At 48.1% G+C, this 15,022-nt stretch overlaps 1 protein-coding gene across 1 annotated transcript in view; it reads left to right on the top strand.

Moving 5' to 3' along the window:
- LOC143995841 (BOS complex subunit ncln-like) overlaps positions 1–15,022 on the top strand; it is a 92,884-nt gene that overhangs the window by 27,326 nt on the left and 50,536 nt on the right. Inside the window, exon 10 of the mRNA XM_077490561.1 lies at positions 13,366–13,453. Coding sequence (XP_077346687.1) covers positions 13,366–13,453 — 88 coding nt within the window. The remainder of the gene's footprint in view (positions 1–13,365; positions 13,454–15,022) is intronic.

Consider the following 15,022-nt stretch of genomic DNA (forward strand, 5'->3'; position numbering starts at 1 on the left):
AATGCCGTTCTTAAAGCACCCTGGATGCAGGGCAGCCCAACAACTCAATAGCATACTGGCCAAATTCTGGCCAGTGGTTTATTCTCATGACCCAGTAAGTCAGTGGATAGTCAGCGGGAAAGCTCTCCATCTGTTTTGGCCCCGAGGTAATCATCCACCAAGTGATGCAGACACGGCCGATGGGATGTAGAAGCTGACAGCCCTGGGCGGAGAGGACTAAAAAAAAAATTGAAATGCCTCACTTAGGCAGATGCCCTCTCTAACACTCCTCTCTTGACCAACAGAAGAATCAAAACTACGTTTTTCACCACACTGTAACCTACTGGAGTCAGGAAATACATTCAATAAAATCCTCTTTAACGTGTCCTCGAGAGATATTATCTTCCGCGCTCTCTGGGGGACAGGATGAGTTCTGAGACCTTCCCCTTATAATGGTGGTCAAGGAGGGTTGCCAACCAGTAATCATTCTTCTCCTTTATGCCACGTATTCTTGGGTCCTTTCTCAGGCTTTGAAGCATGAGGTTGCTCATGCGCCTCAAATTTGCAGAGGCTTGAGAAGCAGATTCCTCGGGGTCATTTAGGATGACAGCATCTGGAACTTCCTCCTCCCAGCCATGTACTAAAAAAGTGCCAGAATCCTCCTCCTCATCCTCCTCCCCTCTCTCCTCCTGTGTGTTCTGTGACATAGGAATGATGAAGTCTGGATAAAGTGGGTCTTGAGAGGAAAGGAAGTCCTCTTCCTCCTCCTGCTGCTCTGCCTCCAGGGCCCTGTCCATAGTGCCACGCAGAGTCTGCTCCAGCAGGAACACAACAGGAATTGTGTCACTGATGCATGCACTGTCACTGCTCACCATCCTTCTGGCCTCCTCAATTGGTGACAATACAGTGCATGCATCTTTAATGATCAGCCATTGCTGAGGCGGCCTGAGCCTGTCGTCGTGCCGTACTGGCACAGATACTCATTGACGGCCCTGTGCTGCATGTATAGCCACTGCAGCATTCCCAAAGTTGAGTTCACCCTGGTGGGCATGTCACAAATCAGGCGGTTTATGGGCAGGTGGAATTCCCGCTGAATTTCATCCAACCGAGCACTGGCTGTGTATGACCACCTGAAATGGCTACAGACTCTTCTGGCCTGTTTTAGCATATCTTGCAACCCTGGGTACGTACTTATTGAGGACAAGTGCCAGGCAAGGCACACGTGTCAACTTTCCCTGTCTAAGGGCTGACAGGAGGTTTGAGCCATTATCGGACACCACCATAGCTGGCCCCAGCTGGCTTGGTGTGAACCACCTCTGGGCCTATCCCTGCAGAGCTGCAAGAATCTCTGCTCCGGTGTGTTTCCTGTCCCCTAAACACACAAGCTGAAGCACTGCATGGCACCTTTTAACCTGACTCTGGGAATAGCCCTTTGAACACTTAGGGGGTACCTGATCATAGGACAATTCTGCAGAGGAGGGCATGGAGGTGGCAGAGGAGGAGGGGGTAGAGCTCACAGGTCTAGTGTCGTACCCCCACCGTAGCCCTGTCCTGCATCCTTTCGAGTTTGTAAGCAGCGTTACCCAGTGTGCTGTGATCGAAATATATTATCCCTGCCCATGCTTGCTGGACCATGTGTCAGCCGTAGGGTGGATTTTTAACGGCTGACTGCCTTGCCCAACAATGCCAGAACATTCCCTTCCATGTGATGGTGGAGAGATGGAATGGCCTTATGTGAAAAGTAGTAGCAACTGGGAACCTGCTATTGTGGTACAGCACATTGTGCAAATTCACGGAAGGGGGCAGAATTCCCCAGGCCGAAAGGCAGAAGTTGGAGAGCCAACAGCTTTGATAAGCTTGCATTCAGACGCTGGGCATGTGGGTGGCAGGTAATGTTTTTTTTTTTTACGTTGCAGCAGATGGGGCAGAGAAATTTGCCAGCTACAGTCTACAGCTGGTGGTGTGCTGCTGGCAGATGTACTGCTAGGACCTTGTACACTCTGTGCTACACAATCATCCCTGTCAGTGGAGGCTGCTGAAAAGTAATGACTTGGTATCGCAGGGGCAGACTGAAGTGGGTAAGGAGGAGGAGGGACAGATTTGTACAGATTTGATGAATATCGTAGCTAAATGCAAACATTTAACAGAATTAAATCGATTCATTCAGTTAGTTTTGTTGCGATTAGCTGTGATTGGTCACAGCTGATCACATTGGCCCAGTCTATACCATGTGATCACTGTGACCAATCACAGCTAGCAACACAATTGAATACAATGGATGACTTGAAAGGAAGCCATCCATTTTTCACAACTGTCATGTGACCTTGCTGTGATTTGTCACCAGGGCCGGACTGGGAATAAAAACCAGCCCTGGAAAAAATTTCCTACCAGCCCCATAGCATGATGAAGAATGTATTATATATAGATATGAAATCACATAGGGGGATATATATATATATATATATATATATATATATATATATATATATATATATATGCAAATTCCAGTTAAAAGTGGTAAGTGGACAATCATCAAGGGGGACCCCAGGAACTCAGAACGTGGGGGGGGACCACCTTCCACAGAAAGAATACACTGAGGTAAGGGGGTGGGTGCCCACCAAATGCAGCATTCCTCTGCCCGTGAATGCAGTCTCACTGTGCCCAAAAATACGGCCTCAGTGTGCCCATTATTGCAGCCTCATTGTGCCCATTATTGCAGCCTTACTGTGCCCATCAAATGCAGCTTTACTGTGCCGTGAATGCAGCCTCTCCTGTGCCCCATGTCCCAGTCTGCAGTCCCTGTCTGTGGGAAGGTGTGTTGATGCTCGGTACGGTACCTTGCATGCCAGCAGGATATCCATGACGGCAGCAGCAGGCAGGGTCTGTTCTCGTTTTGGATGGGGACGGTGCTCCTTCCAGAGGATCTGTTTGCTGTGAGATGAAGTGGTCCCTGGCCACCTGCACCTTCCACCGTACCCATTTTCCGGCCCCAGTCAGCCTGTCCTCTGGTACTGGGGAAGTGGAGAGCACTGGGTGGGAGCTGGAGAGAAGGAGGAGCAAAGAGTACTGGCGGGGTTGGAGAACACATGGGTGGGGGCAAAGAGCAGGGGGTAGTGGAGATCACAGGGGTGGGGAGCAGAGAGTGCTGGGGGGGAACTTGAGAGTACTGGGGGGGCCAAAAAGAACAGGGGTGGAGAGCATGGTAGGCTGAGAGCACTGGGGGGGGGTACAAAGAGTAGGGGGGAGAGCTTGAGAGCACCAGTGGGGGCCAGAAAGAACAGGGGGAAAAGCACGGGGGACTGGAGAGCATTATGGGAGGTGGAGAGCATTGGCTGGGTTGGAGAGCACATGGGTGGGGGCAAAATGCAGGGGGGAGTGGAGAGTACATGGGTGGGGAGTGGAGAGTGCTGGGGGGAGCCAAAAAGAACAGGAGTGGAGAACACGGGGGTAGAGAGCACTGGGGGGGGGGGGCTGGAGAGCAATGGGTGGAGCTTGAGAGCACCAGAAAGAACAGTGGTGGGGAGAATGGAGGGCTGGAGAGCATTGGGGTGGGGGCTGGAAAGTTATGGGGAGAGCTGGAGAGCACTGGGGGGGGTGAGAAAGAACAGGGGTGAGAGCACTGGGGGGAAAGAACAGTGGAGAGAGCACTGGGGGGGAGAACGGGGGGAGAAGAACAGGGGGGAAGAACAAGGGCAGAGAGCACTGGGGGGAGTGGAGAGCACGGGGGGGAGAACAATGGGGGGAGTGAAGAGTACTGAGGGGGGAAATAACAGGGGGGAGCGCAGAGCACTGGGGGGGAGAACAGGGGGGGGAGAGCACTGGGGGAGTGAAGAGCACTGGGGAGGAGAGCACTGGGGGGTGGAGAATATGGGGGGTGAGCAGAGCAATGGGGGGGAAGAATGGGGGTAGAGCACTGGGGGGAGTGGGGAGCATGGGGAGAGCACTGGGGGGAGTGGAGAGCACTGGGGGGGGGGAGAACGGGGGGGGAGGAGGAGAGCAATGGGGGGCAGAAAGAACGGGGGGAGAGCACTGGGGGGAGTGGAGAGCACTGGGGGGGAGAACAGGGGGAGAGCAGAGCACTGGGGGGAATGAAGAGCACTGGGGTGGGGGGAGAGCACTGGGGGGTGGAGAGCAGGGGGTAGAGCACTGGGGGGAGTGGAGAGCACTGGGGGGAGGGGAAGAACAGGGGGAGAGCAGAGCACTGGGGGGGAACGGGGGGAGCACTGGGGGGAGTGGGGAGCACTGGGGGGAGAACAGGGGGGGGCACAGAACACTGGGGGGTAGAACAGGGTGGGAGAGCACTGGGGGGAGTAAAGAGCACTGAGGGGGGAGCACTGGGAGGGGTGGAGAGCACTGGGGGAGTGTAGCGCACGGTGGGGGCACGGGGAGGGGGGTGAAGGGCACTGGGGGGGAGAGCATGGGGGGTGAAGAGCACTGGGGGTGGGTGGATAGCACTGGGATGGTGGCTAGAGAAGGATGGGAGGAGGCAGAAAGAACAGGGGTGGGGAGAACTGTGGGGGGGGGGGCTAGAGAGTGTGGTGGGGGAGGAGAGCACTGGGGGGGGGAGGGAGAACAAGGTGAACTGGGGGGGCAGTAAAAAAGTTGGATAGGAGGATCGGCAGGGGGGCTACATAAAGAGGTAATGAGCCTTCTATATTCCTCCATGCAGCCGCTGAATACTTGATTCTCCTCCTCTCCCTCCTGCAAGCATTCAGCGGCTGCATGGAGGAATATAGAAGGCTCATCTCCTCTATATGCAGCCCCCCGGCGATCCTCCTATCCAGGCACTGTGGCACACAGGGCTGGCTGTATGGATGGACATCTCCTCTTCTTGATCACAGCACTGGCTGGCTCTGTGTTCGGCGGCCACTCTGTAACATGGCCCCGCCCCCCCATACCGGTTCGTGTGATAGGTGAAACGTTGATTCTCTCTACTATCACACAAGCTGGTCTAGGGGGGCGGGGCCATGTCACAGCGCGGCCGCTGAACACAGAGCCAGCCAGCGCTGTGATCCACAGGAGAGGGTGGAGGATGCAGCTGCAACCAAAAGCGGCCCCAGGGCAGGCGGCCTACCGGGAAATCTCCCGGTATCCCGGTAAGCCAGTCCGGCCCTGGGTACAGTGGCTACGTTTGAGGACACAGTGGCTGCGTTTGACGGGCACAGTGGCTGCCTTTGACGGGCACAGTGGCTGCCTTTGATGGGCACAGTGGCTGACTTTGACGGGCACAGTGGCTGACTTTGACTGGCACAGTGGCTTCCTTTGACTGGCACAGTGGCTGCGTTTGATGGGCACAGTGGTGGCAATTTATGGGCACAGTGAGGCTGCAATTGATGTTTTATTTGTATTTTTTTCAGTACTTTGCCCCCCCCCCCCCAAAAAAAAACACACTCTTTTTAGCTGAAAAAAATTAGAGAGAGAGACAGAGAGAGTGGTTGCGTTTGAGGGCACGGTGGCTGCGTTTGATGGGCACAGTGGCTGCGTTTGATGGGCACAGTGGCTGCGTTTGATGGACACAGTGGCTGCGTTTGAGGGCACAGTGGCTGCTTTTGATGGGCACAGTGGCTGCGTTTGATGGGCACAGTGGCTGCGTTTGAGGGGACAGTGGCTGCGTTTGATGGGCACAGTGGCTGCTTTTGATGGGCACAGTGGCTGCGTTTGATGGGCACAGTGGCTGCGTTTGATGGGCACAGTGGCTGCGTTTGATGGACACAGTGGCTGCGTTTGATGGGCACAGTGGCTGCGTTTGATGGGCACAGTGGCTGCGTTTGAGGGCACAGTGGCTGCGTTTGATGGGCACAGTGGCTGTATTTGAGGGCACAGTAGCTGCGTTTGAGGGCACAGTAGCTGCATTTGGCACAGTGTCTACGTTTGATGGGTACAGTGGTGGCAATTGATGTTTTATTTTTTTCAGCACTTTTTGCTCCCCAGAAAAAAACTGCAAAAACAAATAAAAAAAACACTCTTTTTTTAGTTTCAAAAAATGAGAAAGAGAGAGAGAGAGGCAGAGAGAGATCTCGGGGGGGGTACCTTAATTCTTATGATCCACGGACGGCCGTTCTCCTATTCTCCTCGTGCAGTCTAGTGGGCGGGCCAAATGGAAGCAGAAGAAATCAGCGGTGCTGGCGGCGCGCGGCCCGAAATTCAATTCGAAGTCAGCGTCCTCATGCTCCTCCCCTCACTCAGGCATATCAGTGGGCGGAGGCAGAGCCAGATCAGAAGAGGCGGCATAGGCACACACAGGCAGTGCTAGTGCATAGCAAAGTGCGGCGGCTGCCGCTTCAGTTTACTGTGCTGAAGCCAGCCCCGAGAGAAAAGCGGCCCCAGGGCACTGAGTGCAGGCGGCCTACCAGGAAATTTCCCGGTATTCCGGTAGGCCAGTCCAGCCCTGACGGTCACATGATACCGCAGCCGGACGGTACAGTGATCTGGTGGACACAGACAGTGACAGATTGTGCCGCAGTGTGACCCTGCAATCAGGAAGGACGTCATATGATGTCCACTTAGATCAACGAGAGGCCTGCCCCGGTGTCAACTTTTTTTTTTTTAAACTATCACTTCCATTGTGCTATCACATAGGTGGCTTGTTAGCCCTCTTGTAGTGAAAAAAAAAAAAACTTTAAAAATGTAATTAAATTAAATAAATAAAAAACATCCAAAATATTATTTTTTTTACCGCCCCCCCTGCTCCCACATACTTGCTCATCTGAAGGTATAAGTGTGCCTATGTACGGAAATTACGATTGGGTCACACATTAGGGATCACTGCACATGGGTTCAATAAACTGTTGCAGCAACATTACGCAACATGAGTAATTGCAACTACAATCATTTCATTCTCCAGGGTCTCTGCTTTCAGAAAATCTATCATGTTTTGGGGCTTTTAATCTTCAAGCCAGTTTTTTTTTGTTTTTTTGTTTTTAAATACGTGTGCAAAAATAAAAAAAAGCAGCTCTAGTAGAGAAGGAGTTAAAACTGCCATGGCACCCGGCTGGTTATAAATGAATTCACATTGGTGCCGGCTGTTATTATTTAATTTCCTCCCAGCTCTGGAAATGCCGGGAAGACGGACCGTCACCGCGTAATGACAAATTCCCCCGGCCGGGAGTCTCCGGGAACACACAGCGATAAAATAACCCCCATGTGATATATGGAGAATGGCGGGTCACAAATCACACACAGGATGTAGAAGAGACACTCGGAGCGCTAATAAAAGAAACGTGTTTATACGCTACGTGCCAACCGCTGAGATCTGGAGATATTTATTGGAAGCATGGTAGCCAAGGGCCGGTGTATAGGGAAACATTGTATACTGATAGAGAGACTCTCTACAGGGAAAAATCTATTATGATACCAGTAGAGGCAGAGATAGATAGAGGATGGAGATATAGATAGATGATGGATAGATATATAGATAGAGGATAGAGATATAGATAGATGATGGATAGATAGATAGAGGATAGATAAATGATGGATAGATATATAGATGATAGATAGATAGAGGATAGATAAATGATGGATAGATATATAGATGATAGATAGATAGAGGATAGATAAATGATGGATAGATATATAGATGATAGATAGATAGAGGATAGATAGATGATGGATAGATATATAGATAGAGGATAGAGATATATATATAGATGATGGATAGATAGATGATGGATAGATATATAGATGATAGATAGATAGAGGATAGATAAATGATGGATAGATAGATAGAGGATAGATAAATGATGGATAGATATATGGATGATAGATAGATAGAGGATAGATAAATGATGGATAGATATAGGATAGATAGATGATGGATAGATATATAGATAGAGGATAGAGATATATATATATAGATGATGGATAGAGAGATACAGTGGTGTGAAAAAGTGTTTGCCCCCTTCCTCATTTCCTGTTCCTTTGTATGTTTGTCACACATAAGTGTTTCGGAACATCAAACCAATTTAAACAATAATCAAGGACAACACAAGTAAACACAAAATGCAATTTGTAAATGAAGGTGTTTATTATTAAAGGTGAAAAAAAATCCAAACCATCATGGCCCTGTGTGAAAAAGTGATTGCCCCCTAAACCTAATAACTGGTTGGGCCACCCTTAGCAGCAACAACTGCAACCAAACGTTTGCAATAACGTGCAATGAGGCTTTTACAGCGTCCTGGAGGAATTTTGGCCCACTCATCTTTGCAGAATTGTCCTAATTCAGTTACATTAGAGGGTTTTCGAGCATGAACGGCCTTTTTAAGGTCATACCACAACATCTCAATAGGATTCAGGTCAGGACTTTGGCTAGGCCACTCCAAAGTCTTCATTTTGTTTTTCTTCAGCCATTCGGTGGTGGACTTGCTGGTGTGTTTAGGATCATTGTCCTGCTGCAGAACCCAAGTTCGTTTCAGCTTGAGTACACGAACAGATGGTCGGACATTCTCCTTCAGGATCTCTTGGTAGACAGCAGAATTCATAGTTCCTTTTATCACGGCAAGTCTTCCAGGTCCTGAAGCATCAAAACAGCCCCAGACCATCACACTACCACCACCATATTTTACTGTTGGTATAATGTTCTTTTTATGAAATGCAGTGTTCCTTCTACGCCAGATATACTTGGACACACACCTTCCAAAGAGTTCCACTTTTGTCTCATCGGTCCACAGAATGTTGTCCCAAAAGTCTTGGGGATCATCAAGATGTGTTGTGGAGAAATTGAGATGAGCTTTGATGTTCTTTTTGCTCAGCAGTGGTTTTCTCCTTGGAACTCTGCAATGCAGGCCATTTTTGCCCAGTCTTTTCCTGATGGTGGAGGCATGAACGCTGACCTTAACTGAGGCAAGTGAGGCCTGCAGTTCCTTGGACGTTGTTGTGGGGTCTTTTGTGACCTCTTGGATGAGTCGTCGCTGCGCTCTTGGGGTAATTTTGGGCGGCCGGCCACTCCTGGGAAGGTTCACCACTGTTCCATGTCTTCGCCATTTGTGAATAATGGCTCTCATTGTGGTTCGCTGGATTCCCAAAGCTTTGGAAATGGCTTTATAACCCTTTCCAGACTGATAGATCTCAATTACTTTCTTTCTCAATTGTTCCTGAATTTCTTTGGGTCTCGGCATGATGTGTAGCTTTTAAGGATCTTCTGGTGGACCTTACTGTGTCAAGCAGCTCCTATTTAAGTGATGCCTTGATTGTGAACAGGTGTGGCAATAATCAGGCCTGGGTGTGGCTAGAGAAATCGAACTCAGGTGTGGACAAGCACAGTTATAGTATGTTTTAACAAGGGGGGCAATCACTTTTTCACACAGGGCCATGATGGTTTGGATTTTTTTTCACCTTTAATAATAAACATCTTCATTTACAAATTGCATTTTGTGTTTACTTGTGTTGTCCTTGACTATTGTTTAAATTGGTTTGATGTTCCGAAACACTTAAGTGTGACAAACATGCAAAGGAACAGGAAATGAGGAAGGGGGCAAACACTTTTTCACACCACTGTAGATGATGGATAGATATATAGATAGAGGATATAGATAGATGATGGATAGATAGAGATATAGATGGATGGAGGATAGATAGATAGATAGATAGATAGATAGATAGATAGATAGATAGATAGATAGATAGATAGATAGATAGATAGATAGACATATGCAGGATGGAAAAATGTATTTAGTAACATAACAAATCTATCTGAAACTAAAATAATTTCATTTCAGTTGGTTTGTTTCAGAATTTATTTAGTTTAGTTTAATTTATTAATTTTCTAATGGATGTCACCTTTTCAGAATGATTCAAATTCAGATTGGTCAAAAAAAGATTGACCCATTTGAATTCTCTGTAAAGAATAACTGGGTTTTTTAAGAAGCAGGCTGGGAAGATGTCCGCCGCGTCCTTAACAACAAATGACTCATCAGCTGTCAGCAGGCATTCCCCAGTGATAATTAACCCTTGCTCCCCCAAAAACACCGGGCCAGGGTTGTGGGGAAGAGGCCCTTGTCCCCATCAATGAGGACAAGGTGTTTTGGAAGTGGGGGGGCGAGGGCCCCCTCCCCCAAAGCACTCCTGTCATGGTTATGCAATAGTTTGTCTGCTTACCTGTTTCCATGTGTTCATCTCTAGAGACCAGCCGACCCTCCTCTGTCTGCTTTTGTAATCCATCCTCTGGCATGGCTCCACCCTAGCTCCTATCAGGGAGCTCTATATTAACCTGTGCACTGCAGGCCAGCCCTGCTGATCAACCTTTGTGTGTTAGCTTCCTGTTACCTGCCGTGTGCTCTTCTGTTGTTCCGTTACCGACTTTGGCGTGTCCTTGACTATCCCTGTTTGCCTGTGATCCTGACCTTTTGGCGTGTCCCTGACTATTCCTGTCTGCTTGTGGCCCCGACCTTGGCTTTATCCCTCACTATCCCTATCCTCCTGTTGCCTACTGGGGGTGTGAGCTGGGGGACCCTGGGGGTCGCGACCTGGAGCCAGTTGCAGCCAAGTCCATCCTCACCACTAGAGGCGCTGGTGAACACCTGCTGGCTCTTAGACTCCGCACCCCAGGGAATCTTAAGCTCTAACCTCGGTGGGATCCATCTCCCATCCGCAGCAGTCAGCCGTAGGGTCCACAACCTTGCGGTGCACTCCTGATCCCTACGGTGTGCATCTGTCACCTCGCCTCAAGGTGACCTGACAACTCCCCCTATGTTGAGGGCTTGTGACCTGGTATGGTTCAGGAGGGGGGCCTGGGGATTGCTTCATTAACCCCACTTTCCTGGCCTGCATGCTCCGATAAGGGTCTGGTATGGATTTTGGGTCCCCCCAAGCCATTTTTTTTTTTTTTTACATTTTGTTGTGGGTTTCCCTTTAAAATCCATAACAGACCCGAAGGCCCTGGTATAGATTGGGGGGGGGGGGGCTCACACAGTTTTTTTTCTCAGAATTTTTATTTTACAGCAATTGTATTTACATTTCAGCTCTCTGTGGGGAGTCATCTGTTGTTAAAGTGGTTGTAAACACTTTAGACATGGGCGCCGTCAAAAAATTCATGTCGTTTCATTCCGTTTTGTTTTGTATGAAAATTAAAATTTTCGTTAGATTCGTAAACTTGTTGGTAAAATAAAGAAAATTCGTAATGATGAATTTATCATTATGAGGGGTTCCCACCATCCCACCATCCCTGTGCTGACTTCCTGGGTTTTTAACTTTTAGGTTTGTTAACTTTTCGTAAAACAATTACGAATGTTCATTATGATGAATTTGTCATTACGTCTCTGTGCTGAGTTCCCACTTCCCCGGTCTGTACACCTGCTGTGTGTCCATTATGAGGGGTTCCCACCATCCCTGTGCTGTGCTGACTTCCTCTGACTGGTGAACAAAACACCAGTCATGTTTCTGTTCATTTGGATCCAAAATTCATTAACGACATTTAGCACGGAATTCATATGCATAAAAATTCGTATTTCGGATTCGTACGAATTTCCGGAAATTCGTACAAATTTTCAACTCATACGAAACTAATCGCACATGTCTAAAACACTTTACATCCACTTTTACCTACAGGTAAGCCTAGATTATGGCTTACCTGTAGATGCTCGAAATATCTCCTAAACCTCCGCGGTTTAGGACATATTTGCAAAAGAGACGGGCATCGATGTCTACAGCGCATGTGCCTTAGACAAAGACGCAGGTGCACCGTAGAAACCTTTAGAAACGGCGATCGTGCCGTGACTGGCAGCTCCCACGCGCATGTGGCCAAACACAGCGCCGGAACAGCGATACCCGAAAGGAAGAGGGTGAAAGATGGACGCTTCATGGAGGCAAGGAAATTGGGGACATGGCAGGCTTTGGTGTCAGGCAAGTGACACATAATGGGCTAGTATGCGATGCATAGAAGCCCATTATGCTTTACCTTTGTAGGGAAACAAAGAGGAAGTAAAACACATCAGGGTTTACTTCCTCTTTAAGGATGCGGCGGCCAGCTTCCCGGCCTGCTCCTTAACAACCAGCTATTCTTCACACAGAATTAAAAATTGGTCGATCATTTTTTCACCGATCCGAATCTTTCCGAAAATTTGAAGTCCATTATAAAACAAATATACGAAAGGAAAAAAAAGGAATTTCAATTAAATTCTTACTATTTCATTTGGATCTAACTGATAGATAGATAGCGCTGAGGAAGGTGTGCTTGTGCTTTGCCAAAATGCCAAAAGGAATCTATTGCTGAATGTTCGCCTTTCAAGCCCTGGGAGTGCTGCCACATTTTTTTGGAATAGATAGATAGATAGATAGATAGATAGATAGATAGATAGATAGTAGGACATGCAAGGGCATATATATAGTTTTTTTGGTAGAGATATGTAGACATACACTTTACAACCAAAATTCTGTTGATACCTCACCATCACACACACAATTATTGGACATCCCATCCAAAAATCCTGCCCATTATGAAGTTCCTTCCCTCACCCATGGCCGTCAAAATAAAGTTTATCCCCTTTGCAGCTACAATACCCTCCTTATTTCTGGAAAGGCTTTGCTCAAGATTTTGGGGTATGTCTGTGTGAGAATTTACACCCATTGGTGAGCTCAGGTACTAATGTTGGATAAGAAGACCTGGCTCACACACCGAGCCCCACATTGGGCGCCAAAACTCCCCCCCCCCCCAAAAAAAACAATTACCTGGCTGGCAATCAGTGTTCCAATTCATCCCTGAGATGTTCCAGACACTTGAGTTCCTCCACACCAACCATGTCTTTATGGAGCACAGGTGTTCAGTAGAGTTGAGGTCAGGGCTCATACAGGACACTCTAGACCCTCCACACTAACCTGGTCCAACCATGTCTTTATGAAGCTGGTTTTGTACACAGGGGCACAGTAATGCTGTAACAGAAAAAGTCTTCACCAAACTGTTACCACAAGGGTGGAGAAGCACAATTGTCTACAATGGCTTTGTATGATGTAGTATTACCAGTACCCTTCATTGGATATACCTGAACTCCATAATTTGGAGGAGGGTCAGTAATGGTAATGAGGTCTAGGCACCCCTAAAACTAAATCGGATACATGATGGTTCCTTAATATGTTTTTAAAAATTTGTCAGTATGCGACACAAGTTCAAATCTTTTTGTTTGTGGATGTCAGAATTCCATAACCCCCCACCAGGCATTCCATTAAACTTTCTTAGCAGAGGTTCCTAAAGCCAGCGGTATCATGAATCCCACCAATATGTGACAAAAGCATCTGGGGTCTGACACCACAGTTGTCACAGGGTCCATACAGTTCTGGTCATGTATGTTGGTGGCTTTTGGACATATAGGTAGGTGTGATGGTCAGGTGTCTACCACTGTCTGACTATATGATGTATACAAATACAGTGGACCATTCTTTTCTTTTGATGTTTGGCAGGCCTCGGGTGGACATGAGGAGGCTCAGGAGGAACACAGAGGTCCTGTGTGAGGCTCTGGCTCGGGTTCTGTACACAGACACCGCAAAGGTAAGATAGACTTGTTGATATCAGATCTTTATGTGCTAAATGGGAACATACTAACAGGAAGGAGAACAGAGGGATGATTGGATTAGTCTACTGCTGTTCCTTCACAGTCCAATCACAGGCTGGGAGTGGTTAGGTGACCAGCCATGTTGCTTAGCTGCAATACAAAAAATCAGGTCACCAGGCTGGCTGTGCAAATCTCAGAACTGGATGGACAGAAAAATAAATCCTGTGACAGCTAAAACTCTGGTATATGTATTCCATCTGACTGCTTAGCTCAGTGGTCTCCAAACTGTGGCCCGGGGTGCCGAGGTGGCCCTTTGCTTGCTTTTGTCTGGCCCTTGGGGCATGATTTTATTCACTGGCACCAATAAAGGGTACAGTTCCTACCAATGACACCAACAATGGGGCACATTTCCTACCACTGACACCAACAATGGTGCACTATCACACCAATGATGGGGCACAATTCCTCCCAATGACAACAATGATGGGGCACAATTCTTCCCAATAACACCAATGATGGGGCACAATTCTATCCCAATGACACCAATGAGGGGGCACAATCCCTCCCAATGACACCAATGACGGGGCACAATTCTTCCCAATAACACCAATGATGGAGCACAATTCCTCCCAATGACTAATGATGAAACAATTCCTCCCAATAACACTAATGATGGGGCAAAATTCCTCCCAATGACACCAATGAGGGGGCACAATTCCTCCCAATTACACCAATCATGGGGCAAAATTCCTTCAAATGACACCAATGATGGGGAATTGTTTACTCCCAATGGCCACAGTTTGGCCACCCTAAAGTCTAAATTCTGAATTGGCCGTTTGTTTAGAAAGTTTGGAGACCCCTGGCTTAGCTGTTAGCCAACCCTTTTAACCCTTGGCTCCTGCTGGCCCATTAAGAGTTTGTAAGGCTTCTCAGTCATGTGATGTCTCAATGATCACATGATCGGGAGCCTATCCTATCGACTCCCGATCATCACCATGTGACAGGAAGCTGTTGGTGACAGTGCAGTCACAGTGCCGAGGCTCATGATTCAGCACACTTCGAGCACACAGCATAGCACAGAATAAAGGGCATCACCATGCAGTCACATATACCCAAAAGGCCAGCGGAGAGGGGGTTAAGCAGTTTAACTACCCCTGAAATATGAAATTTGGGTGTGGAGTGATGCTTTAAATGCTTCCTGCAGGCAGCGCCCCAGTTCCTATAAATACAGTCAGTGCTCCACGATAACCCCTCATGCTTTTTCTCTTTTCAGCTTCATAAATCCCATTTCAGATCCATTACCAGATATTCCGCAATAAAAGACAATCGTGTGATGACGCAGAACAGCGGAAAGATCAAACTGCTGCTCTGCATCGCCGTGCCCACATCTCACAGCTCATTACCCTCCAGAGAACAGCAATAAATGAATGGTTTGAAGTGTTATAATGACAGAAGTGGAGGGAGTCAGATGTTCTGATGACTCTTCAGCAGTACATGACACCATCATCTGCTGACCGTGCTCATCAGTGCTGGGGAAAGACAATGGAGGTGCCACAGCACCCCCT

Source organism: Lithobates pipiens, unplaced genomic scaffold, assembly GCF_037356315.1.
Source record: "Lithobates pipiens isolate NorthernLeopardFrog02 unplaced genomic scaffold, aLitPip1_a1.2 Scaffold_19, whole genome shotgun sequence".
In the NCBI taxonomy this organism is placed as follows: domain Eukaryota; kingdom Metazoa; phylum Chordata; class Amphibia; order Anura; family Ranidae; genus Lithobates; species Lithobates pipiens.